Source organism: Syngnathus floridae, chromosome 10, assembly GCF_059516105.1.
Source record: "Syngnathus floridae isolate MCC-2025c chromosome 10, RoL_Sflo_1.0, whole genome shotgun sequence".
NCBI lineage: Eukaryota > Metazoa > Chordata > Actinopteri > Syngnathiformes > Syngnathidae > Syngnathus > Syngnathus floridae.
The window spans coordinates 45322-72520 of record NC_142422.1 but is presented as its reverse complement, the minus strand read 5'-3'; the positions used below and the strand labels follow the sequence as shown (position 1 = coordinate 72520).

At 45.6% G+C, this 27199-nt stretch overlaps 4 protein-coding genes across 14 annotated transcripts in view; 2 read left to right on the top strand and 2 right to left on the bottom strand.

Annotated features, from left to right (window-relative positions):
* Window positions 1–8754, top strand: part of LOC148391471 (CUB and sushi domain-containing protein 3-like) — a 47702-nt gene extending 38948 nt beyond the window's left edge. For all 3 annotated transcript variants that reach the window (XM_088387465.1, XM_088387464.1, XM_088387463.1), the window contains 15 exons: window positions 475–648; window positions 1392–1574; window positions 1971–2147; window positions 2492–2674; window positions 2821–2994; window positions 3204–3377; window positions 3629–3702; window positions 3894–4005; window positions 4138–4317; window positions 4478–4543; window positions 4802–4960; window positions 5291–5403; window positions 5806–5893; window positions 6129–6270; window positions 6568–8754. In XM_088387465.1, coding sequence (XP_088243591.1) covers window positions 475–648; window positions 1392–1574; window positions 1971–2147; window positions 2492–2674; window positions 2821–2994; window positions 3204–3377; window positions 3629–3702; window positions 3894–4005; window positions 4138–4317; window positions 4478–4543; window positions 4802–4960; window positions 5291–5403; window positions 5806–5893; window positions 6129–6270; window positions 6568–6751 — 2183 coding nt within the window. In that variant the 3' untranslated portion in view covers window positions 6752–8754. The remainder of the gene's footprint in view (window positions 1–474; window positions 649–1391; window positions 1575–1970; window positions 2148–2491; window positions 2675–2820; window positions 2995–3203; window positions 3378–3628; window positions 3703–3893; window positions 4006–4137; window positions 4318–4477; window positions 4544–4801; window positions 4961–5290; window positions 5404–5805; window positions 5894–6128; window positions 6271–6567) is intronic.
* eomesb (eomesodermin homolog b) lies at window positions 8654–12843 on the bottom strand. Its single transcript, XM_088387096.1, has 6 exons — window positions 12368–12843; window positions 12117–12271; window positions 11920–12041; window positions 10717–10875; window positions 10515–10576; window positions 8654–10308 (listed from the first exon to the last, which is right to left on the bottom strand). The coding sequence occupies exons 1-6, from the start codon at window positions 12841–12843 to the stop codon at window positions 9570–9572; spliced, it is 1713 nt and encodes a 570-aa protein (XP_088243222.1). The 3' UTR covers window positions 8654–9569.
* azi2 (5-azacytidine induced 2) lies at window positions 10775–27126 on the top strand. 9 transcript variants are annotated; one of them, XM_088387487.1, is made up of 10 exons: window positions 20567–20728; window positions 21653–21893; window positions 22327–22437; window positions 23171–23270; window positions 23831–23964; window positions 24065–24111; window positions 24766–24890; window positions 25162–25570; window positions 25656–25789; window positions 26072–27126. In XM_088387487.1, the coding sequence occupies exons 2-10, from the start codon at window positions 21675–21677 to the stop codon at window positions 26140–26142; spliced, it is 1350 nt and encodes a 449-aa protein (XP_088243613.1). In that variant the 5' UTR covers window positions 20567–20728; window positions 21653–21674; the 3' UTR covers window positions 26143–27126. The 9 variants fall into 9 exon arrangements, with proteins under 9 accessions (XP_088243611.1, XP_088243609.1, XP_088243613.1 ...); XM_088387485.1 differs by lacking the exon at window positions 20567–20728 and adding an exon at window positions 10775–11663 and having other exon boundaries at window positions 21673–21893; window positions 25656–26073; XM_088387483.1 differs by lacking the exon at window positions 20567–20728 and adding an exon at window positions 10777–11663 and having other exon boundaries at window positions 25656–26073.
* Window positions 18184–20101, bottom strand: cmc1 (C-x(9)-C motif containing 1). The gene is made up of 4 exons (XM_088387492.1): window positions 19933–20101; window positions 19555–19647; window positions 18579–18669; window positions 18184–18426 (listed from the first exon to the last, which is right to left on the bottom strand). The coding sequence occupies exons 1-4, from the start codon at window positions 19949–19951 to the stop codon at window positions 18306–18308; spliced, it is 324 nt and encodes a 107-aa protein (XP_088243618.1). The 5' UTR covers window positions 19952–20101; the 3' UTR covers window positions 18184–18305.
* Window positions 27127–27199: the final 73 nt, after the last annotated feature.

The following is a 27199-nucleotide window of genomic DNA, read 5'->3' as shown; positions in this document are numbered from 1 at the left end:
AGAAGCTTCAAAGTTGGAAGATGATTGAATAAAGGAGGAGTTGGTCGATTTCAAAGGAAATTCAAAATGCCACACCCCCTCTTAGGTTTAGCAGATATGGCCAAAAGACTTTTCGGGGCCTCGTGGGCTGTTACGTACCTACGTAGTATTTTCGTAGAGCGCTCTGAAATGTACAATGCTTCGGCTGTTTACGGAGACAATCATATAATAATAGTAACAACTCGTATAAAAACAATAGGGTCCTAGTAAGAGCAGCCGTTAGATAGGTGCACCCCGGTGGGATCAAATAAAGGAGCGGCATGTGTATTTATTTATTTTTTGTTCTCATAGCAATCCGGTGGGCATTTTAAGAAGCATGAAATGGTGAAGCGGCTGTATAAATGCTTATTTTATGAACGGGTACTGAGCCGTGAAATACCCCAAATTCCTCCAACCATTTGTTCTTCCATTGAGATTCTTATTTGTGTGCTGCAGAGGTGGACTGCGGACACCCGGGTATTCCTCCACACGGAGTGATGATCGGAAAGAAGTTCACCTTTGGCTCTACCGTGCAATATTCCTGCTACGGAGAGCGCCAGCTCATAGGAGACTCGTCACTCACTTGCCAGCTTAATGGCCATTGGAGTGGCCCGCTGCCCCACTGCTCGGGTATGTACGTACACACGCCCCGGCATTGGCATTGGCACTGGCGCTGGCACACGCGCTTGAGATGTCCCCAAAAGACACCCACCGGACCCAGACGGTAGACGTAGAATTCTCCTCCGCCCCCATTTAGGATAAGCTGCTATCCTGGCAAAGAGTGCTGGATAGTTGCAGCAAAATCACGTCGAAGGTCTTTGGAGCTTGTCTGTGGGTTGAGTCGGAATGTTTTGACCGTCCTTCATCTCGGCCTACCTCGGGGTGACCTCCTCCACACTGACAAAATGTGGGACAAGAAGCATTTGTTAAGCGAGTGAGAGAGACACTGTGGGACAGGCTTCAAAAACTTTCCACAGCTTAAGGTATAGGCCAACGCAAGACAAAGGAGTCATTTAGAAATCTCTGGAATCCATCGGGGCTGTCAAACGTGTCAAAAGTTCAACTCAACTATCTTTTGAGTTCATCTAAATCAAACAAAAGGAATGTATCATAGCACAGCCTACGTATTTCGCAACCTATTTCGGGCCAATTGAGCGCTCTGAATTGTCCTTAGGTGTGATTGGGATTGGGATGGGGATGGTGGTTGCGATTGGTTGGCGACCACTACCTAACCCGCCTACCGCTCAAACATCCAGTCTTACAGACCAAAAGGGTTGTTCATCTGTGAGTGTGTACTACGCTGAAGCCAAGTGGACGTCAGCTTGCCTTTTTTGCCTTCATTTCTCCCTCCGCCGGGTTCTCTCTCACCGCAGGCAACACGGTGGGAACCTGCGGGGATCCCGGCACGCCTGCTCACGCCAGCAGGGAGGCAGGCAACTTCAAAGTGCGAAGCAAGGTGCGATTCACCTGCGCCGTGGGACACACGTTGTACGGCTCAGCCGAGAGGATCTGCTTCCCCAATGGGACGTGGTCAGGCAGACAACCCTTCTGCAAATGTAAGGGAACTCCCATCGTGGCTGTTTTCGTTGCAATCGTCGCAGAGAAGGCTTACAAAAAACAAACATTTGATGCAACGAGCCAAAACTGCCCGGAGCAATCCCAGGCACCCCTTCAAATTTGAGAGAGCAAAAAAAAGGGAAAGTGGGTCATTGTTTGGGGGTCATTTTTGCGTCGTCCAAACGAAAGAGAGTCTAAAGTCGAGCCACTTTCTGCTCTGCGTGCTCTCACCACGGTACCATTGCAGTGTCACTGTAGCAAAACAAGGCATTTAAAAAAAACAAAACCATTCTACTTGGCTCCTTTGATTGACAATCTGAACCTATTCTGGAACGGCGGTTCTTTTCATCCGCAATGAACGCCCAATTTCTCTCGCCTTTCACCTTTTCTCGCAGCCGTGCAGTGCGGGAACCCGGGGACACCTGCTCATGGCCGTATTTCCCGCGTGGACGGTACAACCTTCTCCCACTCCATTGCTTATTCTTGTATGGAAGGCTATTTCCTCTCAGGCCAGCCGTCACGCCAATGTCTTGCTAATGGCACCTGGTCTGGTATCGCGCCAAACTGCACCAGTGAGTATCGTCTGCACAAAATTGTGTTGAATTCGCTTTTCAAAGTTTCTCAGCTGCACAATATTAAAAAAAAACAGTAAGCACATTCTGCTGTTTATCTTTAGGTGAAATAAATGATCTCTGCTATGTGCTCAGTTTGAACAAATTCCATTCGTACATCTATCAAGAACTCAATTCTATATGCATGTGGGCTAGAGTGTTTCTTACCCAAATACGTATACGTATAGCACGTGTGCAAAGGCACTCGCAGACTAATTGACATGGCGCTGACGGTTACACAATGAATTGAGTCACTGCCGCAGTGGCATTGTTCTGGGACGACGTCATTTTCTGATTTCTTCCAGTGATCACGTGCGGCGAGCCAGGGGTCCCAGCAAACGGGCTTCGATTTGGTGATGACACCACCGTGGGCCACGATGTCTTTTTCATGTGCCAGCCGGGTTTCGTGATGATCGGAGGGCACCGCAATGTCACCAGGACTTGTACCCATAATGGCACGTGGGCCGGTCCCATTCCGACATGCAAGGGTAAGTTGGACTCCCGGCCAATGGCATGGCATTGTGCACAATAAGGGTTACTGCCATGCTAGTTTGTTGTTGTTGTTGTTGTTGTTTTCCTGCCCAGCCTTGGTTCTGCTTTCTTTCTGACCTAGCGTTGTGTTTTCTTTCCACAGTGGTGACCTGTGCGAGGCCACCCTCCATCCCTCACAGTGTTTTGGAGGGCTCAGTGTGGGAATGGGGAGCCAGCGTGAGTTACAGCTGTGTGTCAGGCTACGAGCTGTCCTTCCCCGCTGTTGTCACCTGCGCGGGCAATGGGACGTGGAGTGGAGACCTTCCTCAGTGCTTGCGTGAGTAACAACCTCATGGATGCGCGTTGAGATCCCCAGAGAGGGTTCGGGACGCAAACGCGATGCGGTTTGAATGGCGTTTTGAGGAAGCGAGCCCAACGTTGGCGCTTGGCATGAAAGACAGGCAGGTTGCGGACATGGCCGGGACACAAGTGACAAAGGACAAAAAGAACAGAGATGAACAAATTCTTTTCATCTCGAATTCGCAGCCAAGTTCTGCGGCGATCCCGGCACGCCCGCCAGAGGCCGGCGAGAAGGGCCCAGCTTCATCTTTAAGTCCGAGGTGACATTTAGCTGCGTTGCTCCCTACGTGCTGGTGGGATCAACGAGACGCATGTGCCGGGAGGATGGCACCTGGAGTGGATCTCAGCCTCGCTGCATTGGTACCAAACATTCATGTCTATCCTCCTGAAAGCCCAAGAAAAGTATCAACAACTAACAGGCCATGATTGATTTGCTTTGTTTGGTTTGGTTTCATTCGCTTTTGCTTTGGCGTCCTTTTTATAGTATCGAAATGACCTGCCAGTATACCTCGCAATTATAACGCTTATTTGTTGGTCATCCATTGCTTTACTGGTTTTGTCTCCCCATTCGGCTAATGCTCCTCGTCCTGGACACCATTGATTTGTTTCAGAACCCACAAGAACCACATGTGAAAATCCCGGAGTACCTGAACGTGGCTTCATGAATTACACAACTGGTTTTAAGGTAAGGTTCCTTTCAGCCTTTTAAAGCATGACAGTGAGTGTTATGCATATAGTAGGGCAATTTGTATTGATTTTCGGAGAAATGCATATTCGAGGGAAAATGATGACACCACTCCACACAAGTCGTCGGTGCGTATATGAATGGGCAACGGTTGAAAAGATGAATTTTGCATCGAGTTTATTTGTGTTCAGGTGGGCAGCAGAGTGGACTTTCAGTGCCAACAGGGACACATCCTGCAGGGCTCCGTCACCCGCCTCTGTTTACCAGATCTCACGTGGACCGGCACCCAGCCTAGCTGTATCCGTAAGTACCTGTGTGTGCTTCACGCAAGTCCATTTGAAAGCAAATGTTGATGCGGGGGGACCTTTTACGTTGGCGTGTGCAACAAAAGATTGACGACCCCCACCCCTCCCCCTCTTCCTGCTATCTATCCAGCTCATTCATGCAAGCAGCCGCGGAATCCGGCCAACTCGGATGTGGTGGGCCTGGAGCTGGCCTCCTACGGCTACACCCTGGTATACACCTGTCAGCCCGGATACTTCCTTTCCGGGGGTTCGGAGCACCGCTTCTGCCGCTCTGATGGCAGCTGGACTGGCAAGGTGCCCGTGTGCAGAGGTAGGTGCGCTAGGCCAGATGAGGGGGAAAAAAGGAACGTTACCTTTACCAGCAATTAGCGGAGCCCTATTTTGCTCCATGTTTGCATGCTCTATTTTCATTCTCTCTATGGTGCAGTGAAGTCCTGCCATCTTTGTGATATATTGGTTGTCCTCTGCAGCTGGGTCCAAATCACAGGAAAAAACTCTCCGACAAATACCTGGCACACCAAGCCCTAAAATAAACGGTGAGTTCATTCTACGGCTTTTTTTCAAACTGCCTCATCTGCAACTGTATGTTTAGCTCTTGATACATTGTTGGGGAAATCTTGTCTCCAGGAGACCAAATCAGACCAAACTCTAAAGGAGTCGTCATATAAGTTCTATGTTGTGGAAGGTGCTTTGTTGTGAAACGTGCAGTATGTATGTATGGATCTGTAAATGTATTGTACACCTTCATGATTGCAACGATTGTGTGAAAATATAATGCATCTCTTTTCCACAAGTTCCTGAGGACGTGTTTGCTCCCAATTTCGTGTGGAAAGGCTCCTACCATTACAAGGAACATAAGCAGCCAATGACCATGACAGTCACCAGCTTTAATACAACGACAGGAAAAGTCAACGTCACTTTAAACGACAGTTGCGTGGAGTTTCTTCTCTCTGGTGAGTAAATCACTTTCCGCCCATTGCTCCGTCCGTCCGTCCGTCCGTCCGTGGCTTGCACAGTGTCCGTCAGTCAATGGCAAAATTAGCTCCCGCGTGAGATGTATCCATGGCTGACAAGCTGCTCAGTGGAGCGTTCGCTTTGACTGTTTTCTCATTTTTCCGTGCCTTTCTTTTCGTGCCTTGTTGACAGAGGCATGCAAATGTCTCCCTGGCCCGCAGCAAGCGTTAAGGCTGCCCGTTCTGTGACCTCAGGAGAAAATGTTGGCAAATTCACCTCATTTCAATCCATGAAATTGCCATTTGAAATGTTTCTCTTTTCTTCCAAAGGGATGTACAAGCACCAGGAGGCGCGGCTGACGCTTGCGCTGTACCGCATGAGAGCGCTGGCCCACAGCTCCTTGAGTCGGATTACGGCGGCCACCTGGTCCATGGAAGGATTTGTAAGTTCACACGTGGATTGGGAGAAGCTGACAGGACCCAAAAAGAATGAACAAAGGATGAAAAGGAAGGTTCTCTCTCGCTGTGGGCTACGGCAACAAGGCAGGGCTTGGGCTGGACAAAATGCCCAACCAAATTTGACCGTGCAAACGTACACTGTTGGAGCGGAGCGGGAGGGAGGGAGGGAGGGAGGTAGGGAGGGAGGGGAAGGAAGTAGTTCAGAGGATGGCTGTCTCGCTGAAGGACACCGCAGCCGTTTGTATTAGACTATGCGCTGTTGCTCGGGCGCTGGCCGGCCGGGAGGCGAGGGCCGCTATTCTCCATGTTTTCCCTGTTTGCCACCTCCGACACGCCCGAGCAAGCGTAAAGAGTGCGTGTCTTTGTTTGTGCCTCTAATTTGACAGGTTTCAGCTGAGCCCGAGGGCAGCAGCTTTGTGTACCAAGGCTTCATACAGGGTAAAGACTATGGACAGTTTGGCCTTCAGAGACTCGGTACGTCTTTGCAAATATGCGCGAGAATAGTTTTGACGGGAAAACACTCAATTGTCCGAAAGCTATGAAACGGTTCCTTTGCGCGACACGCTATTGCAACCTCATGTGTCTATTGCAACCTCATGTGTCTATTGCAACCTCATGTTTCTATTGCAACCTCGTGTTTCTATTGCAACCTCGTGTTTCTATTGCAACCTCATGTTGCAACCTCATGTTTCTATTGCCCATTTGCCAGGTTTGAATGTGAGAGAGAATTTTACGTTCAGCGGCCCTGAAGTCAACACATCCACCAAGAGCAGTTCTGTTGCCGTCGCCATCCTCGTGCCTTTCTTTGCTCTCATCTTAGCTGGACTGGCCTTTTACGTCTACAAGCAAAGGTAGTATGTGTACCATCCATTTTTCTTGCAAGATTTAAAGCAATAAGACGTAGTCAGCTTCTTGAAAGCAATCATGTGCAATCGTGGTCAACTTGTTATCGAGTGCGATCTCATCGGGTTTGAGTCTGGACGGTGCGGTGCGGTCCGGTCCGGTCCATCCGTTAGTTAGCGGTGCACGGTGCGGCGCTCCTTTCAACAGTAATTACTGCTGATCCTTCCTCGTCTAGCTAGTGCAGCAAGCAAGCTAATTGGGTGGGAAGGCTAATCGGGACGCTTTTTCTCAACTCTTTACCGCAGGAAAACGGACAAAGCGCAGTACACGGGATGCTCCGTGCACGAGAACAACAACGGACAGGCCACGTTTGAGAATCCCATGTACAGCAGCGGCGCGAAAGGCGCTGTCGCTGCCGCCGCCGCCGCCGCCGAGGGGAAAGTGGTCCGCTTCGACCCCAGTCTCAACACCATCTGCACCATGGTTTGATCTGCTCGCCAGCTCGCCCCCCCCCGAAGTATCTTGCTTTTATTTTTCTGGTTGAGCTGCTCAGACATACAAAGCGCGCACACTCACACACTCACTCACTCACACGCACGCACGCACGCACGCACACACGCACACGCACACACACACACACACACACACACACACACTTTCACCAATACTGAGCTCGCTCACTCCCTTGCCATTTGCAGTGGCAGGCAGTTAAGAGACGGAAATGTCTCATGGCCTTCTTATACTAAGTTAGTGACAAAGAGGGGCTAGCTACACTCTGTGAGTGTTGAGACAAGAGCTTGTGGTCCCATGGTTTGGTGTCATTTAGTCACTGTGGTGCCAAATGTTCAATTCTCTTTTCATGTCCGCATCAGGACATGTTTTGTGGGAGTCCCCACGTTTTCAATTTCGTTTGAAACCTTTTTTTTTTTTTCCTCCACGTTGTGGGGAAATTTCTCTCTCCAAACACAATGCACTCATCTTTCTCCAGTTGTTTGGCCTGTTGAAGTTGTTGGTAGGTACCTGGTCCTGTCAAAATAGATGGGCCTCAAGTGCAGTGGGAAAGCTTTTGCTTTGACTGTGAGGTATTTTCAGACAATTTTCCTCGATGTTTATGACGTTCCATTAATGAAATGTCTCGAGTGCTGATGACTCGTCCTCATACTGTAGGGCTGATCTTTTGACTGCGTTGGTCATATTAGTATGTACAGCTATATTGAAATGATCCAAAGTCATTTATTTCCACCATTTGTATCACTGTGGACGAAAGCCCACCTGAACAGGCGGCGGCAGCGGCGGCGGCACACAACAGTCTCAAACAGAAAGCTTTTTGTCTCATTTTTACAGGGTCTATATACTAGTGGCAAGCCTGTTAAGCATGTGTGCTGAGCAACCTTTCGCATTGAATCGTTCATCAACGGCCAATTCTAGGTTGAGTTAAGATGAGCGCTTTCTCTTATCTTATTTCTTTTTCGACAACTTATCAGCACTGAGCAGTGTTTTGCGGGAAGTTGTGCCTTATGGCGCACGCACGCTCTGTGGGCTTACGTTGTTTCTCGCTTTGCAGCTTCCTAGCTTAAAGGGGTCAGGGGCCAGCTCCAGCCCCCGTGTCATTTGATGTGTCAACTTCCATGAGCCTTACCAAAAGCTGCATCAAAATGTTTTTTTATTTTTGCCGTGCAAGCTGTTCCAGTCGCAAACGCAGCACGGCCGCAGCTTAAATGGTGCTTTTAATTTGTTCACATTTCCTGCCCCACTCAGCACCTTGACCAAGCGTCTTTGTCGGACCCACGTGGCCGCATGTTTGAAAATGCTCGATGAGTCCAAGGCTTTGATCTGGTTCATTGACCAGCTGCTGCCAACAATTCATTGTACGATCAACACGTGCCATGGGTATGTTTTTCCATCCGTTTTCTTTGACCCTTTCTACACCATCGCAGTGCCTTTAATACTGTATAGCCACCCACGCGTACGTTTTCATTGGACGCATTCGTCGACATCCTCTGTGCTGTGTCATAAAAGGCTGAGCTTCTGCTCTCCGCGACAGTCGTGTTTCAACCGCATGTTTGTTCAGAGGCGATCAGTACTTTGTACCTCTGTCATTGCTGTTCTATTTTGTACATTGATACCGTTTTGATACTTGATGGAATTCTTTGGTCTTGTATTATCAATATGTAATATATTTTGCAAAGCGCATATTTCTTAAGGTGGAGGACTTGCATCTGATGAAAGCAGAGGACAAATCGGTTCAGATCTTCAAACATGACCATACTCGAGTGACATGTTTGAGAGGATAGGAATCCTGTTGTGTGTACATACATATACAGATGTTTTGTAAAGATATATATTTTTTATTCAGACAAAGCATTTGTAACTTATTGAAAATGTGTCCAATTCACATGTAAATGTCATGCAATATTACAAAATGTTTTGTATATTTTTTCCTCCCGCAGCAATGCATAAAGCCCTAATTTATCTATAAAATATAAACTCAAGTTCATCGTTGCTCTTTTCTTGTGTCCTTACAGACGTCGGATGATGTCTGTTACCACCCTCATTGCAATCGAAGTGCTGACAGAGAACGAAATGTCTGATTATTTAACTCCAGTTGTCCATCTGTGGGAGGTTGACATTGTGTTATACTTGAAAAATAGTAGCCTGCACAAGAATAGATAGAAAGCATTCTGCACGTTATCACGTCAAGGTAATGTCATCAAGTAGCCAGCAGAGGGAGCCATTGGATCTTTCTGTATTTCCAACGACAACGCGAACCATATGTCCCAATAAGCGACACATTTCTCAAAAAGGCTACCGTCCGTACGTACCATCAGCCGTCTCTCTGGACAGCTTGACAGATAAGATCAGACAGGAGTCTGATATTTGAGCAGCGTACAAGCCTTTTCGGACGAAAGCTTTTTAATATCAAATACAGTGACGAGGGACGTCAAGGTTTACACTGCACGGCAGGTTTGTCACATTTGACACTGCACACGTTTTAGACTGGATTTGAGTCGAGAATAAACACGGACGCACAATGCACAGGTAAATTCAGTCATGTATTGATTCTAGAATTCACGTTGTTAAATACTTCAAATGCTTAAACACAACCTATTGCGCAAGCAAAGTCATATTTGTAAGTCACTTCGTGGGCTATTTCAATAATGCACGTGACGATGTGTTGTTTCATACTTTTGATGAGAACTGGCATATTTCATTTGTCATCAGAAAACACGTATCATAGCAGACAAATGAGGTGTAAGTAAAAAACATAAAAATAAAAAAATACAACATACACCACGCCACAATACGCTTAACCTGTGTAAAACGAATAGTAAGCGGCCATCGCTTTGGACGAGTGCGCGTCCTTGCTAAAGGAGCCGGCGGAAACGCACGCCGCGTCGTCACATTTCATGTCGACGGCCGAGTCCTTGGTGCTCAAATGCCTTTGCTTGCTGCAAGCAGGCGCATAAGAATCGCTCTTGCCGAGCGGAAGACAAGACGGCTGTGTGTCTGCCCAGGAGCCGGCACCGGTCGGCTCATTCTCCAAGTGTGGCTTCGCCTTCTCAGAGTGTGCGTCAGTGAGACCGGGCCTCGGCGACCAGGGCAGACTCGGAGTCATCGCTCCCCGGGGGGCCCACACGTTTGGCATGTCATGGCTGAACGGAGAGTCTGGGAAGTAGCTCAGCCCGTGGTGGTGGGACGCCGCAGCCGGCGGCGGCGGCACGGAAAGCGATTTCATAGCGTAAGGGAGAAGGGAACTGGAGTAGTCGCCCTCGTACTTGTGGCCGCTCGTCCCGTGTTGCACGGGGGTAACAAACCATCGCTGAGAGGCTCCGTCTTCGGCGGAGAGGAGGCCGCTGCTTTGAGGCACGGCTCGCTCGCCGCCACCGCCGCCGTCGTACAATCGGCTCGGTGGAAAGTTGTTGACAAAGTGGTGGTCCCCTAAGAGGGGTTGCACGTTGTAACGGGCACCGGGGACAATTTGGTGAGCGCGAGGCGAGTCCGTCGGGGAAGGGGTGAGGCGCTCGTTGTCTGAGGCTGTATACATCCTGAAAAAAAATCAAGCGCTCATCAATATGCGGCAGAGGACAGACAGGCAGGCAGGCAGGCAGGCGATTGTTAAAAAAAACCCACCAAAAAAACAACAACACCTGCATGGGGAAAAAGAATCAAAAGATGCCAAATAATATGGTGGGAAAATATGCTTCTATTTTTGGACCATATTTGGCAACAGAAAATCCAAATCAATACTCACGAATCATAATTATCTCTGAATCCTTTGGCAAAAGGGTTGTGGTCAATTTTCAGCTGTGTAATCTACAGATAAAGTAGGACAGAATGAAGGGGAGGAATGACGGTAGGTAGTGAGTGTATCATCTTGCGGGAAACGATACATTATGTCCAAGGACTAAACATTTGAAACACGCGGCTTTGTTTGTCGACGTTTCCTTGCTCACGTCAGTGTTCTGGTAAGCAGTGACGGCTATGAATTGGGTCTCTGGGAATACGAAGGTCTGAGTCTTTGCATCAACGTCGATATCCTCCACACCGTTCTCGGTCACCTCCACGATGTGAAGCCTGGGCTGATACTTGTGTAAGGACAGCAGGACGATCATCTGCAGACGACAACAATTACCTATTCTTTCTCTTACTACAGTTCACAAAATCCCGACTTGCTCGTGGCTTTATGGTGCAAAACAACAACAACTGCTTTTGTATTCACATTTGAATGAGATTTTATTTCAATGAAACATCGTCATCATTTTAAAAGGCAACATTTTTCAGGAGACGGCGTTGTGCAAGAGCTCAGTTATTTAAATGTATTGTTTTATGTGTAAAAGTCACGAGTTATTCCTATTCAATTTCAATGCGGCTGGAATGAATTGAGTATCATGCTATAAGGCAGGCCATCGACTGCATTTGACATGTTGCAAGCAAACGTTTTCAAATGGCAAAACGGACACATATACATTTATATATGCGGCTATTCATACACATAAATACTGTTGGAGGCAATTTATTCGAAAGTGAAGTTGATTTGTTGTTGTTGTTGTTCGACGAGGTTACTATGGTTACGGGTGATTGAGTATTAAAGACGCCCCGGAAGGGTAGGCAGGGGGCGGGATATTTTTTGACCTTGTCCGAGCACATGGCCACGCTGTGTTCAAGTGGATTTGCTCTCATACTTGGAAGCTTCTTAGGCTTCCTTTTTGGAACATTGTCTGATGCTCGTCATCTGCCTTCTTGGCACATCTTTGGACCGAGTGAACTGAAACGACAACGAGCTGTCAAAACTACGACGCGCAAGGAGCAGCGCGAGGGAGGCGGTCGTGGACAGGACTCAACAAGCCAAGGCGGTCCAAAGTGAAAAAGAAAAGACAAGAAAAGGACAAAAGGCTGGCCCGTGAGTACACCGAAACCGTAACGGAAATGCATTGAGTGAAAAAACCTCAAGTTGCCCGCACCAGCAAGTGGTTTCATTTCAACAAATGTGCCCACTATAAATACAAACGGCTCATTGCTGCGACCCTGCTATTTTTCCCCGCATCTATTTCTGTTCTCTATTTGCTTGATTTAATGACAAAAGTGAATATACGTATAGTTCCAAAAGAATCTCTCTGTCTAGCTACAAAAGACATTGTATTTGCATAGTGACTTACCTGCGATATGCTTTGAGTTGATCCTTTGTTGTTGGTGAGTTTCAATTTGCTGAAGGAGGTTTCCTGTCTCATCCAGTGGGCCCCAGTGTTGGGAGATTCGGGGTGCATGTACAATTTGTTCCCTGTGAAATGATCGGATCCGACGTTACGTACTACGTCTCCAACGATGGTATTTGTGGCGTGGGAGCGAGCAGTACCTTGGCTGCTGCTGTCCGCTTTGCCGCAGGTGACCCACTTGCCGCCTTGAAATCTCCAGTGGTTTGGATCGGCCAGTGCCACCTCCACAAAGACGTTGTAGTGCGCCGTCAGGCTTAGACCCGCCATGTTAAAGCTCAGAAACGGGAACATTCGCCTGCAAAACAAATGTCCAAAAAGTCTTTTCAAGCGGCAGGCTTTCTGAACCAGAACCAGAATCGATTTCAATACATTTGTACATGCGTCCTCTGACCTGCCCTGCTTGGTGATGATCATTTCGGTCTGGTGTCGGTGAAACTTGAGCCACAGAGGCTGCTTGCACAGATAGACGTGGGCCCTGGCGCCCGCCCCGTCCAGAGCCGGGCCCGAACCGCTATACGGCGGGTACAGGCTCTGGCCGGGGCTCTGGCCCATCTGGTAGGTCGGGCTGAAGTGACTGCGCAGAGCCGCGCTCGGGGGGTATCCCAAGTGGAGAGATGTCGGGTATCTGGCTGTGCCGGACGGGCCGGCGTAGATGCTCCCGCCGGGGCTGTACGTAATGAAGGAGCGAGTCGTGGTGGAATCTGTGCTGGCTTTGGGCGGACCGCAGTAGCGTTGCGGGCCAAAGCCGGCCTCCGCGTACCCGCTGCCAGAGGCCGCCGCCGCCGCTGTCTCTTTGCCTCCTAAAAGCGGAGACTTGCGCCTCTCTTCCACTGAGCCTTTGGAGGAAAATGACTCTGTCTTGAGCATGTTGAATCGCCTCCCTGATTACCAGACGGAACTATTGGAGGGGGGGGGTGGCTTCTTCCCTTAAAAGAGAAAAACAAAAAGGTGGGGTCTGTCTGTTTCATCCAAATGAAATTGAATGAAATCTATCCATTTGAATATGAGCTACTATACTACATATATGGTATCAAATGATGCGAGTGACTCAATCCATTCGTTGCATTTTTCTTCCAGTTTGTATGAAGTCACCAGCGCGTCGCCTTCTTTTTCCCAGACACATCATGAAAACCTGTTTGGGTGAATAACTGTGCTAAGGATTTGTGCAAATTCCGTCCAACAATTACTCTCACAACCTGTGCGACTATACACTATAAAAGAATGTTTATAAAGCCGACAATTTCTTCTGGATGTTTTCTTGTTTCCTCCCTCTTGACCTTTTTTTTTTTTTTTTTTTTTATCACGTACCCCCCCTCAGAAATATTTTTTCCAGCCAGGTACCTCCTAACCAGCACAAAGCCTTTTACAATGAAAATAAGACTACATAGTGTGTTGTGCCATCAGTGTTTTTTTTTTTTTTTTGGGACTCTGTTTGTACTGAGTGGGATCTGTGGAACTATTTGAAAATGAAAAATGTTTAAAAAGAAGAAGACAATAAGAATAATAAAATCATTATTCTAAAAATGTATCATTATGATAATAAAGATTTGTACACGTGTAACATTAGTGTCCTCATTGGGATGGTTGTTCTAGTTTCAAATATAAATAATTAAATTCGTTTGAAATAAAAGCAGAAATTTGTAAAAAAAAAAAAAAGGAAATCTGTTCAGTAATTAAAAAGAAGACTTGACAACAATATCTTGCAAGTGTCAACAATTACAATACGGCACTGCTGCACTCAACTAAAACTGAGCGTTTTCGATTCTGAAGACACCGACTGGGCTTGTGATTCACTAAAGACTTTTGTTCTTCTTGGTGGCAGGGAGGAAATTGGTGCGATCAATTTGTTTGTTTGGGTGCTACTTTTCAAATATATTTTCAAATCTCACGTAGCCCTTGAAGTACCTTCACGTACCCCTATGAGAGCCCAACTGGAATTGTGTACTGCCGCCGCAAATCCCCAAATTATTCATTCAATTAATGATTTTTGATTCGTTCATTTTCTGATGCCATTCTAGGTGGCTCCCAAGCGGATTGCCTGATGTGAAAAAGGAAAATAGGCAATTATTTTTCCGTTTGAAGAAACCTGTGATGTTCCATCGACCAGACAGCCGTACCGTACGTGGAAGAAAACCTACATCGATCGGTCTGTCTTGTCAAATATGTTTAAACAAACAAGCAAACATCAAGTTTTGCAAAGAGAAAACTAGACATGTAAGTTATATTCCACGTGTTTTGAAATGATGAAATTGATGACCAATGTGTGAAATATTATCAATCGATACAAAAGTAAAAGAAGGAAACTTACCTAGAGATGTTTTCCACCTGTCCTGTTAGCACATCAGCAAATGAGAATAAATGCTGTTAAATAGAATGGTTCAATAGAGTTTACGGTCTTTGACATTAAATTGTGTTGGACGGGATCAGCGGCTCTGTCATTGTGGTCCCGGCTCCCATGGAAGCAGCCCATTATCAGCGCTTCTGTGGGGAGGGGCGAGGAGAGGAGAGGAGAGGAGAGGAGAGGAGAGGAGAGGAGAGGAGAGGAGAGGAGAGGAGAGGAGAGAGGAGAATCATCAGCATCACATTGAGGCTCGCTCGGTCGCTACTACTACTTCTCATCCATTCTTATCAGAGACATTAATGAGACTTTCACTATGTTTTAAGATGTCATTTCATAGGGAATTTTGCTCTTTTACAATACTTTTTCAATTAAATGTATTCAATTGATGTCATGTATCAATTAAGAAAAACACAACATTTTCTTTTAGTGATACACGTACCGTCAAGAGTAACTGAATGCAAAAACGCGGTCATTTTTTATTTTAGAAAATGTCATAACCAACTCCTGGAAAAATTCAACTTCATCCTAATACAATTTGCCTGGCAAAATGATGCTTTACTCTTCATAGTAGAATGTTGATGGTACAGCTAAATAAAATACATCTGGGACATAGTGTAAATAAGTAAGAAGACCGAAAGAAAATCACTTGTGTGGACATTATAGTGTAGATAAGTAAGAAGACCGAAAGAAAATCACTTGTGTGGACATTATAGTATTGTGTGGGTCATGTTTGGGCAGCCTTAAAGTCAAAGCTACGCCGAATTTGAAAGTCAAATCAAAATGACCGCCCTCCCAACCAGGGCTGCTTTTTTGGGAAAATGTGTTTAGAGGGCACCACAAAATAAAATAAAAAATCCCGCAATTCACTAATATAATATTGATGATTTTTGCCAAACTTGATGTGGGTGCAAAATTCGAAGCGTTTTTTTTTGGGGGGGGGTTCGGTTTAAATCCTCAAATATAGCATTGTTTCCTTCTTCACTGGGCAAAAACTCCCTGGTATGTGATCTGTTTGATGTCTTTTCTCATCGGCAGGCAAGTCCATCAGCGTACTGTATCCCCCCCCCCCCCCCCTTCCCCCATATAGGAAAATTTGCTGACTGTGGTATCACATTGTGATTAACATTAGAACAATGAAACCCTGACATTCCACAGACAGCAAAGAGAAGCAAACTCCACTGACATGGCCTAAGCTTCATTAGATTCATTGATAGATTTATTGTTTTCCACAGTTGTAATCACTTCCCCTGAGGTAATTTGTGAGATGTTTACGGTTCAGATGTATTGTATTAGCCTTGAAGTTAATTAATCTGCTTTGCGTACAAGTTCTGGAATTGCCGTCTGAATTGATAAGTGCTTGAAAGTCTCATTGAACTCCAATCGGTTCTTGTTGCGACAAAAGATCAAAGCTCACTAGGTCCATTCCATTTTTTTTTACCTAATCAAACGCTCAATTTTCATTTCTCGTCATTAGAATGCAAATACATCCAATTTGTTTTCAAATACGTAACAGCTGTTTTTGACAGCGTGAAAGTCTATCATCAGGGTTGTGGTTTACGGCTGCGTTCTGAGAACTTTGTTTTTGGTTACCTTGCTGCACTCCTAAAACGGGCAAAATATAAGGACTAGGCATACTGCAACTGAAGTTCTGTGCCGTAGCATTCCCAGGCAGGTCCGGTCCTGGTATTTTGCCGTGAGCGAGTTGAGGATGGTTGTCTCTATCATGTTGAGTTTCTTCAGCAGGTGCAGGTGTGCCTTGACATAGGAGATCGGGGCATATTCCTCCCTCGAGATACTGGCATATTCCTTCCTCCCTCTTACGCTGCCCACAATGCGGCAGACGAGTCCAATTGTCGACTTCCATTATTTTAGTCCTACTGCGGTCATGCGGGTCATATTGTCAGAGGACAGACGTGGCGTGGAATGGCAATGCTGGAGAATGACACAGGGGGCTCGTAATGCTCGTCTTCAAAAGGCCTCGTTTGCCACTGTTGATGGAAAGAATTGCTTTAGCGAGGTAATAAGTCACTTCCTTCTTTCCACCCGTGTTAAATGACTGTGACTGTGGGCTGCGTTAGCTTGGAGGTAGCCATTCAACACATTTGTCACGTTGCCATATAACAACGGCAGCCGAGGAAAGGCCAAACCAAATCCACATCGTAGATGCGGACTTTCTTTTCGGAACCAACTTTCTTTGGCGGTGGCCTTCCGCCGTGGCTTACCGCGGGGATCGGAGTGTCACATGTGGCGTACTGCCATACGTGGCAAGCAGCTCCAAGCCGCCATCAAGCTAAAGCGTAGAGAATGGGAACCAGCTTTCGGCTTTATCAAACAGTCAACAAATTCAAGTCCTCAATGATTTAATCGTCAGATTCATTCAATTAGGCCCTGAAATGATTGAGAGTTAAGTCAGAGACATAAGTCGTCATCCAAAAATAGTATTCAAGTGAAGCACGCGTATAAAGACGACACAAATGGCTCTCTTGAACAGTGCTTTTGTACATTTGAAACCCACAAATGTCATTGTACACAAGTATGGCCACACACAAATGCCTTATTAATGCCATGATGTTGTAAAAAAAAAAAAAAAAAATCTCTTTTTATCCAGTAAAAGGAAATAACGATCTTGTGCTTTTCCTTCACTAGTCGCTTTTTTTTTTCGTCATGATGGAAAGTCTTTATGTCCATTTCTTCGGCCTTTTATTCATTTGTAGTAATTATAGAAGGGAAGGTAAAAAATGTCTTCCTCCCCTTCTTTTCTTTCCTCCCTCATACGGAGCTTTTTCTCGCTCGTGCGCCTTTAGAAGAGCTTTCAGCTCGCTGCATTCTTATTAGAGCCATATCTGAAAGGCTCCCACAGCATGTGGTGTCCGCTATACGGATGCTTTTTTGTCGGCATTAACGAACCAAGGATAGCTTTTCAACAGGTACAAACTTTTCCTTTTGGATAATTAACTGCACTCAGACAATCATGCGAGCAGACGCCGAGAGAGGATGAGATTTGGGAGAAAAAGCTGGGGGAAGGGAAACTTGAAAAGACAAGATGTTCTCTTTGGCTTCTATACGCAACTCCTTGCTATTCAAAATTCCCTCTTCATCAGGACGGAGCATCAAACGAGGGGCGAAAGCTGCGTCATTGTCGCATGGTCAAAGGTCTGCTGGCTTAATGAATGGGAGAAACAAGAAGAGTGCACCGCTGTGCTTTTTCACTACCGCCACAAAAGTCCTCGGATGCCTGCCTGCCTGCCTGCCTGCCTGCCTGGTGAAGAAGACCTCCTTCACTAATGCTGCCTCATCTTGCTGAAGGGGGCAGAGGGGAAAAGTAATTTTCTTTCCTCGGCGAGCAATTCTTTTGGTGGGCTGCTGCTGCCACTTTTTCTGCTATACTTTTATAAAGCTTCTAATTATGTGGGCCAGAGCCCTCAAGTGACAACCAATGGGGTCTTTATACCCTTCTCCTGTATTCTCCTCTTTCTAGTATTTGCTTTTTCACATATGCAATGCGAGCACCCCACGCAAGTCCTGTCGCGAGAAATTCTTTGTCAATTGGCCCGTATGTTCTCTGTCGCTATAAACTAGTGCTGTCCGGCAATTTGAAATGAAATCATCAAATGAATCACATTTTAATGACGAGTATGGAATAATTGGTCTCCTCTTTGATTGACAGTGAACTGTGATCGGTCTGCTCTGCTCCATTTGCAAGCTTTTCAGTCCGTTGTTCTGAACCGTCGCTCATCATCGTGGCATTCTTCTTCTCGGTTCCTCTTGTCGTCGTCGTCTTCTCCTTTCGACTGCGAACATGCGCTGCCGCCCCTAGTCGTCATTTCAACTTACTTTCGCTTTGAACAATAACTTAAGAATGAATCTGAACATTTTGAGAAATTTAATGACAAGGCAATCAAATCTCAGTAGTTATTTTTTTTCTATGTAAGTTGGAAACGTGGTGGTGGTGTTGGTGGGGGTCAGGGGGGCAAACGTGTCGTCACGGTTACATGCTTGTTGGGAGCTTTTGCCGTCTGTTCTTTGCAGGGATCCCCGTCCGCTCAAACTCCATTTTCTCCTGGATGTATTCCTGCTTACACGTCTGATAAAAGTCAGGGTCTTCGTAGCTGGTGAGAGACAAAAGTTGCAACACATCATATATTCATGACAATGTCATAGTTCTTATGAACAAGTGAAAGAAAGTCCTTTGCATTGAAAGTGTAAATGTGCAAAATGACACCATACAACGTAAGCACAGTTTGAACTGTTAAGTACTCACTAGCGTGTCAGACAGTCTTTCAAGGCAGCGTTCTCCTCTCGACACTTGAACACCATGAAGAAGCCGGAATCTTTGCAACAGTGGTTGAAAGCTGGACAGAAGAAAAGATGTCTGAGTGGGGCAGTAGAGGGAAACAGCCCTTTAACCCCATAGCTGGTTTCTTTTTTTTTATTTTATTAAATAGATTTGTGTTCATTTTATCCAGAAAATGTCAGATATATGGGCCTTTTTTTTATACTCAGGCAGTGGATCTTTTCTAGATGCATTTGAAAAGTAACATCTGAAGATATGAAGACAGTTTTATATCTGGTAAGAAAGCACGTGGTCCTCACAATAGCGCTGACGGCATCCTCCCTTCTCATCATACACACACACACACACACTCACTAATCTTTTTGACCAACAAGACTCAAGCATAAAATTTGGTTTGAATTGAACAAAAATGACATTGCACACAATATCTGCAGACTGCAATTCAAAGCATACTTGCTTTCAATTGGAATAAAAGGATGACTCTTATTCGATTTGGTATGCAGCATACCGCATGAAGGAAAATGCAACTTTTGACCAGGGTGAAAAAAGAAAAATCTATATCCTCTCTAAACAAGCAACATAATAATTACATTCATCAGTGAAATCAGTCTGGTTATTACAGTGGCACTTTCATCAGGACGCATCTAGGAAACCAAAGCAATTTAGAAGAGCAGGAGAGTGCGACTAATCTCATCAATCTAATCAACCAGTGCCTCTCCCGCATCCCATGATACAAGGATTGCCTATGCTCAGCGACTTTACGCCAGTGAAACGTACAAGGTAGTCTGCTTCTGAAACAATACTTGGCTCACCAACACACGCTGTCAGTGCGTGTATGTATGTATGCATGCATGTTTGTGTGTGTATACACGCGCGCACGCACGGATTGAGACGTCAACACGTATACCCACGCATGCACGCGTGAGTGTAGTACAACACACACCTTCAACCCTGTCAGAGCAGCGCTCCTTGGCTTTCTCCCTCATCATTTTGGGAATGAGCACATCTGTCTCCACATGTCTTAAGTGGATCTCCTCTGAAACAGGCCCAAAAAAAAATACATTGGCTTCTGCTACTAACGAGATTTAGTTGCAGTTCGTATTGTTTAAATATTCGATCTTTCGCACTTTGCACGAACTGCATTCCACAGACCGCTCCATTAAGCTGAAATATGAAGTACCATTTGAATACGGGTTGGTTATCCTGCTTGAAGTAATTAACTCCACGGACGCTACTATTTGCTGGTAGTAAATAGCGGCATAAACGCTTGGTAAACATCGTGCGAATAATGTAACTTATAAAATAGCGAAAAAACGACTACCTGTTTTTGTTGCCTCCATTAATGTAGAACGCTCATAAGATTACAAAACTCTACCAATGTGACCTGTCCTCACGACACTTGCTGTGTCCAAATTCACAGGCTACGTCTTCCCAAGATCGTTTTTACGACCGGATTTTCGGCTACGGGACGTCATTTCCGAAGCGACCCGACGGCCCTCACGTGACACACGAAAGCAGCCTTTAAACTGGCTATCGTTTCCATGGCGACGGTCTCGTTTCTTGATGATTATTTTTTTTAAATATTCATTTAGGAACTCAGAACTTGTAAGCACAACTTCCAGTAAGTGTCAAACATAGAACTGAAGAAATGTTCCGCGGTCGGGTTTGAAACGTAAGTAGAGGCACCACTGTACTTGAATCGATCTGTATTAGTAATGGGATTTGGCACCACCTAGTGGCCCCTCTTAAAATGAAGTAATCCTGATGGAAAACACTGCTTTCTTTTCTTTACATCTAATCATTTGGAGATAAAGCCTTCATAGTGCAAGTCACCACCATCGTTATACAACCGTTCTTTAACAAAAAGAATGTCTTTATTAACCCAGGAATGAGAGAGCAGTGATCGATTTTCTTAATTAAAAAAAAAAAAGTGCTTTTGTTTTGAAATATTTCTTGTGTGACGTCACTCCCGGAAGTTTTTGTTTTCTCGTCCGTCTGCGCTGTCAACATTCCAGTGTCCAGCGTCACCTTCCAGTTTTTCCTGGCAAAAACCGCGGCTGCTATCCGTTATAAATCGTGGACACCAGACCTCTAACTGAGGACAGCGTTTTAACACGGTTAGTAAGTCGTGTGCTTAAAACTAATGGTTGCCTTTGCTGAATGCCAAAAGACGTTAGCATAACGCTAGCGCAGCTGGTACGATCTCAAACGCTTTACATTATCTATAGTGTCCTGGTTATTGGGTAATACTTTCAATCTTAAGCGGGCAACGTACTTCGCGAATGTAAAGTCCGTGGACTTATCTAATTTGTCCCAATAGCATGTTCCCAAGTTATCGCTTCTCTGTTTCCAATGCTGATGCTGCAATCGCGGAAGGTGGGAAGTCGAATTTTTGACTGCGGTCAGGCCAGCCTCCCCTCGGGAAAATGAAAACAAACCAAAAGCGGTGATGGTTCACTTTTCAGTAATTGGTCGCGTCTATGTATCTTGTGGTCAGGAAAATGTAAAAGAATAGCATTTTCTATTTCATCCATTTATTTTGGAGAAATAATGAAAAAACGAATGCCTTCAGAAACGCCCACTTTTAATGAATATGGCCCCCCCTCCACCCCCCCCCCCCCCTTCCTTCCTGTCTTGTTGATGACGTCACTGAGGGAAGCGATCACAATTTCCCCATTGGAAATCATTGTACAGACATTGTCAAAATAACAGGGATCAACCACCCTCAAAATGCTTGTGGACATCTCTACTTATGCCCATTTCAACCTGTGGTGCCAAAATGTGAGAGGATTGAACCGGCTCGAGATGATTACACTTCTGTCCGTCCTCAGTCCATCCTTTTATTGTTTTTGTTTTTTTTAACTTTCTCGTCCGTCCTCAAAATGGTGGTCCATCCCGTCCTTTGGGCGGAATGGCCACCTCCGGTAAATAGTATGTTGTTGTTGCGGTGTTTTCTGTGCAGGAGACGCAGGCACAATTTCTTCCTCTGAATGTTATTTATTTTTTTTTCCCCTTGAAAGAGTCTCTGTATAATCCCACAGGTCTTCAATCTGCTTCACAGCCATGGAACATCAGGCTGTGGATGATGACATCTGCATCCTCAAACACGAGACGGCCGACACGGCTGCGGGAGAGAGCCCTGTATCGGTGTGTGCCGGCGATGAATCTGTAGCTTCTCATTTCGCCCTGGTCACAGCCTATGAGGACATCAAAAAGCGCCTGAGAGAGACTGAGCAAGATAACACTTTCCTTAGGAAACGAGTTAAGCAGCTGGAGGATAAGGTATGATATAAGGCAAGGTTGAAGTTAGACTTGCAAAGAGGTGGATCGTTTCACCTCAAATCATTGGGAGTTAAGCTGAATTTTAAAATACAATAAGCATCCAGAATTGTTTTGTGGCAAAAAACTTCCATTACGTTATCATACTTTAAAAGCAAAGCTGTTTAAAGTTGAACTTTATCAAGTTTGAATTAACTCTGAGCCAAGCCATTGAAAAAAAAAAATAGTAACAAAACAAAAACCCTTCCCCATCAAAGACCACTGTAAACCTTCAGTCAAAGTGCCAAATCTCCCTTCAACAGTCTCATTCATCACTGTAGAAGGGATAGGATGTGGTGGGAGGTGGTTGATTCATTAATATGTGAACTCATCAGCTTTTTTTTTTTTTTTTCCTTTTTTTTTTTTTTTTTTTAACATCCTTGCATCACTGTTCTAGCTCTTCCGGCCTGAGGTTTCAGAGGGTCCCCAATATGTCAACAAGGCCTTCAGCGCATATCGAGGTATATATATTGAAAAGGAGGACCTGCAGATGGAGCTAAACAAGCTGGTGCGTTTTCCTGGTTCAAGAAATATTGCATTTCTTAATCCCAGTACAAAGATATTGCAAACATGATTATTTTCATTCTTCATGGCGCTGGTATGGGGAACATTCCCTCCTCCATACTCTTGTGCAACATATCATCGCTCTCATTATTTTGTTGTAGAAGTACCTCCAAAGCACTTTGTGCCATTCATTGAACAAGTAATGGTAGGCTCAAAAAACGGGACAAAACCTTGGCAGTATATTCAATTGAATTGTTTCAATTGTTGAACCATTAGCTGCCTCTTCAAAAAGGAATCACAGAAGATATAGGAATGTGGACTTTAATATCAGTGCTGGAGTGGCTCTCGGTGCTCAAGTAGCAGTGAATGCAAGAGCTGGAAGGGCCCGTACCATCTGTTATGACTAGGGTTGACAGTCTACTTGGTATTTTTTCTTTTTTGATGTTCATTAACAGGAGTCACCCTAGAACTTGTCCATGTGTGTATTGGATGGGGGGGGGGGGGGGGGGGGGGGGCAGTGATACATTTATTTTGTAGGTTGCGTAGTGTGCAACAGCCTCCCCTACTCCTACCACTGCAGACATGTAGTAGTTTCTTTTCTTTTTCTTTTCAATCCCGAATGAAGCAACATCTCGAAAATCTAAGCCGTAACACGTGGCCAACTTGAGAATCAGATGGTGTTTGTTGGCTGCACCCTTTCTCTTCTCTTCAATTCTGTTCTGCCTATGTCTCCTCAGAAAAAGGAGAAGAGCGAGAGCGAGAGGCTCCTGACAGAGCAGCTTCAAAGCAAAGAGCTGGAGCTGCTCCAGCTGAGGACCGAGATGGAGACCAGCCAAGGTTTGTTGGCCAAAGCCAGAAATAATAGAATATATCCATAGAGAATAGATCTTTATTGTCATTGTCTCACGTGTACAACGAAATTTAAAAGGGCCGTCATTTCCATAAGGTGTTAAGTCCACCTTTGAACAAGTCTTTGGGTCCAACCTTTTGGACTCTCCCCCTAATAGTTACTCGGACTAGATTTCCCACTTCCGATATCATACCGATATTAGGGCTAAAATACGTTGTGGTCCCATACCAAATCAGCAGGAATGATACCTGCGGAAATGGACTTTTTAACATGAAAGAGGCAAGTGATAGGACTCAAACAAAGATTTACTGTATCGTTATCGTATGTTCATTGATCTATCCTAGTTACACATTTTAAAAAGTGATATAGTGTAACTCTGACCTTCTGCTTTATCAAATGTCAAATCATGGTCCTCCAAAACAGATCCCCTCTATTCCTAATGAGACAAGCAAACCCAAAGTGATTAGATTGAACTTGAGCGCTTCCATCTACTTATGTATCCACCTGATATTTGTGTAGATCAATGAATGTGGATATTTTTGTACAGTCATGAAGAGCTTGAACAGTCCTCAGGACTCCTGGCAGATGGACTGTGTCAGTGCTCAGCGAAAAATCCTTCAACTTCAGGAGGAGCTGGACCGCTTGTCCCTGAAACACAGCGAGCAACTGGAAATGAGAGGGGTAAGAGGGGAGGGAGGAATAATAGAATCCTTTTCTCTCGATGAGTCCAAAGTAGCTTCTGCTGAAATGTTGAAGCAATCTCTACTTTGCTCCATTATAGGACGAATTGTGTGACCTGAACGGACCAAACTCGGAACACAATCCCAGGTACAATATTTCATCACGACCTTACCGTGGGCACTTGCTCTAATAAGCAAACATTTACCAATGTCTTTCAAAGAAACTAGTTTCATGTCATTTTTACTTTGTTTTTCCATTTTAATACAGTATATGGTATTTAACCACATCGCAATGGACACTTTCTGAAAAGAATATGCATCAAGCGAGTAAGCAGAGGCGGGCTTTCCGTTCCAGTTAACCAAATGGTCCCGTCACTGATCGACACCGTTTTGCCGACCGCAAAGTTAAAAAAACATTTAGGCCAGACGGAAATGGTTTTCCGTCCGTCCATCCATCCGTGTAAACCAGTGGTCCAGACTTTTTTTCTTTTGTTCTAAATTCACCCAATAAACTACTACTAATACTTTCCCAGGCTTGATCTGTGCCAAGCTTCAAGAGTTTCCATGCATGTTTGGAGCGTCCCAAAAAAAAAAACATTGTTTTCAACAGCGTTTCATGAAAACTCACAAAGGGATAGACGGGACAGTCAACCGAGTACATTTTCTTGTTTGCCATGGAACCGTAAAAATCCCACTCAAAACCTGGAATAATCTTTTCACTCCCATAGCACCATCATGATTATTATTATTATGAGCGTTACCGCAAGAGTGTTGAAAACAAATGTTCCGTGCGTGTGTGTAGGGAGAGGAGCATGCAGCAGGCATACGAGACTTTGCATTCTGAGATCGCCCGTCTCCATTCAGAGCTCAGGCACCAAAGAGGCCTGATTCGGAGGCTCAGACCATTGATCAGCGACACGAGACGAGGTGAGGTGTGCGTGCGTGCGTGCATGCGTGCTTGCATTTTCCCCCCCAATAATAATTTGATGATGGCTTTCAACAAAATGATGTAACAAGGACATTTATGGATTGAACACGTGTTTCATGAGGTCATCAAACGCACGCAATAAAAGCCACACAGTCCACTGGGTAAAATTTGTGCAGCGGTGTGAAGCAAGCTTGACACCCTCGGCTCGGGTCGGGCCTCATCAAATGACAACTCTCCCTGTCTCCGTTTCCGCTTTCCCCCACACCGCAGCAGGTCCAATTCAGTGTCTGCAAGAGACGGAGAGCAATCGGCACGCAGTCGTTCAGGCTCCGCTACCTCAACCCCCCCCCGCGTTGCCCTCGTGTTCTGGCCGCCCCTGTCCCCCCCCCGCGGGCGGCCAGACCAGCGCTTTGCTGCCGGACATTTTGCGAGAGGACTGCTGGTGTAACGGTCCGTGGCCAACGCAGCAGTGCTCCGGCGAGGCTTTGGCCAGGAACGAGGCCTCTTCTGTTGTTTTGCCGCCGCCGCCCCTGAACCAGGCCTCCATAGATGACAGCTCCAGGTCCTTCCCCAGTCCCCCCAAACCGAGTGACGCCCTTTTCTGGGAGCTACACTCGGCCGCATCCAATTCATCTTCCTTGAATGGAAACTGTAGTCCGAGGAGCCCTCCCAATACAGAGTACATCAAGCGCTTTTGACTTTGCGAGCACGTAGTCTGCCTTAAATGAGTAATACCGCTCCCCTGTGGGATGTGTGCCAATCAGACCAAGGCCAGAAGAGCAGCCAGGGGGAAACACTTGCCAGTGCCAAGGGAGCAAACGCTCACGGACGTCAGGGTTCATCGGGGTCGCTTCCAGGTGGCACGTCCCCTCCAGACGTTTGTACGGTGAACGTACAGGTGAATGCAACATTTATGCCCTTGAACAAACTCTGAGGAGAAGACCGTATTTGGTAGCTTTGCAAATAGCGGCAGCGGGGGACGCGACATCCCTTCCACACAGCTCTGATGACGAGGGATGGCTATGGTTAAGATTTGAACCGTACGCCGACTCGACGATGCTCAGCTGATCCGCCGCTTTTATCTGTACTCGTTTTGTTAAGGGGAAATGCAGCGTTTTTTTAAACCATTGAAATTGCCATGCAACATTCATGTCAAATAAATAGAAACAATGTTTTACAGAGTTTCTGGGGGGAACAAATCACTACTTCAGCAGACGTAGCTGTTTGCAGCCACTTCCCGTTGCAAGGTAAACACATAGCACCTGGACGCTTAACGTCGTTCCCCGATGCGAGACTTCAAGAATAAGGTGGATGCCAATACAATGGAAACGTATGCCAGTTGTGGCAGAAGTCAGGAACACGTCTCTAGTCTAAGGACATCATATCAGGCCACCCTTAACTGTAGGCCTGCTGCTGCTGCTGTTTTTTTTCCCCATTTGGCATTATTCCCCTAATGGAGGAACAGCTCCGGGATTTTTTTTTCCCCTCGGCTGTCTAAGGTATTCATGTTCATTACATATGCAGAAGTAAAGATATCCTATCAACTTTTTACCCGAGCGTAAAAGTAATGGCTGTAAAACTGTTCTAAGTAGAGGGAAATACATTGACATTTTCAAAGAGATCCCACTTTGCTCAAAACAATTCCTGCTTATGCCTTGTTGTTTGAAAATGTCCAAATAATGACAAGGACACATTGACAGCATTAGTAGAGACGAGTTCATGCTGTTTATAAGCCAAAAAAAATAGTCGATTTGGGGCTAAGTAGTCTTTAAAGTTTGGAGATCGATTTGGCAATCTATACGATTCTCCTTCCTTCCTTCCTTCCTTCCTTCCTTCCTTCCTTCCTTCCTTCCTTCCTTCCTTCCTTCCTTCCTTCCTTCCTTCCTTCCTTCCTTCCTTCCTTCCTTCCTTCCTTCCTTCCTTCCGTCCGATAATGGCAGCTCGCCCAGTCAGTTTGGTTCAATCTTGCTTTATGGATGAAATGTTTCTGCAGACTTGTCTGAACTCCATTTTGCTGCTGTCATCCATGACGATGTAACAATTCTTCTCAGTGAAGACCAGTGAAACCAGAATAAACCACGCAAGCCCGAGACGTGACATTACCTCAGATGACGTAATCTACTGAGAGGTTTCTTTCAAAGTTTAAGCCTACCCCTCCCTCACACAGTTCAAAGGTACTGAAAGATTGCCCTTTACCTTTTGAATGAGCCAATAAATGCCTACTGACAAGTCAAACCTTGAATAATGATTTCCATAGACCACATTAAGAATGACATCATGTGATCATCACGTTGTCTTATTTATCAGG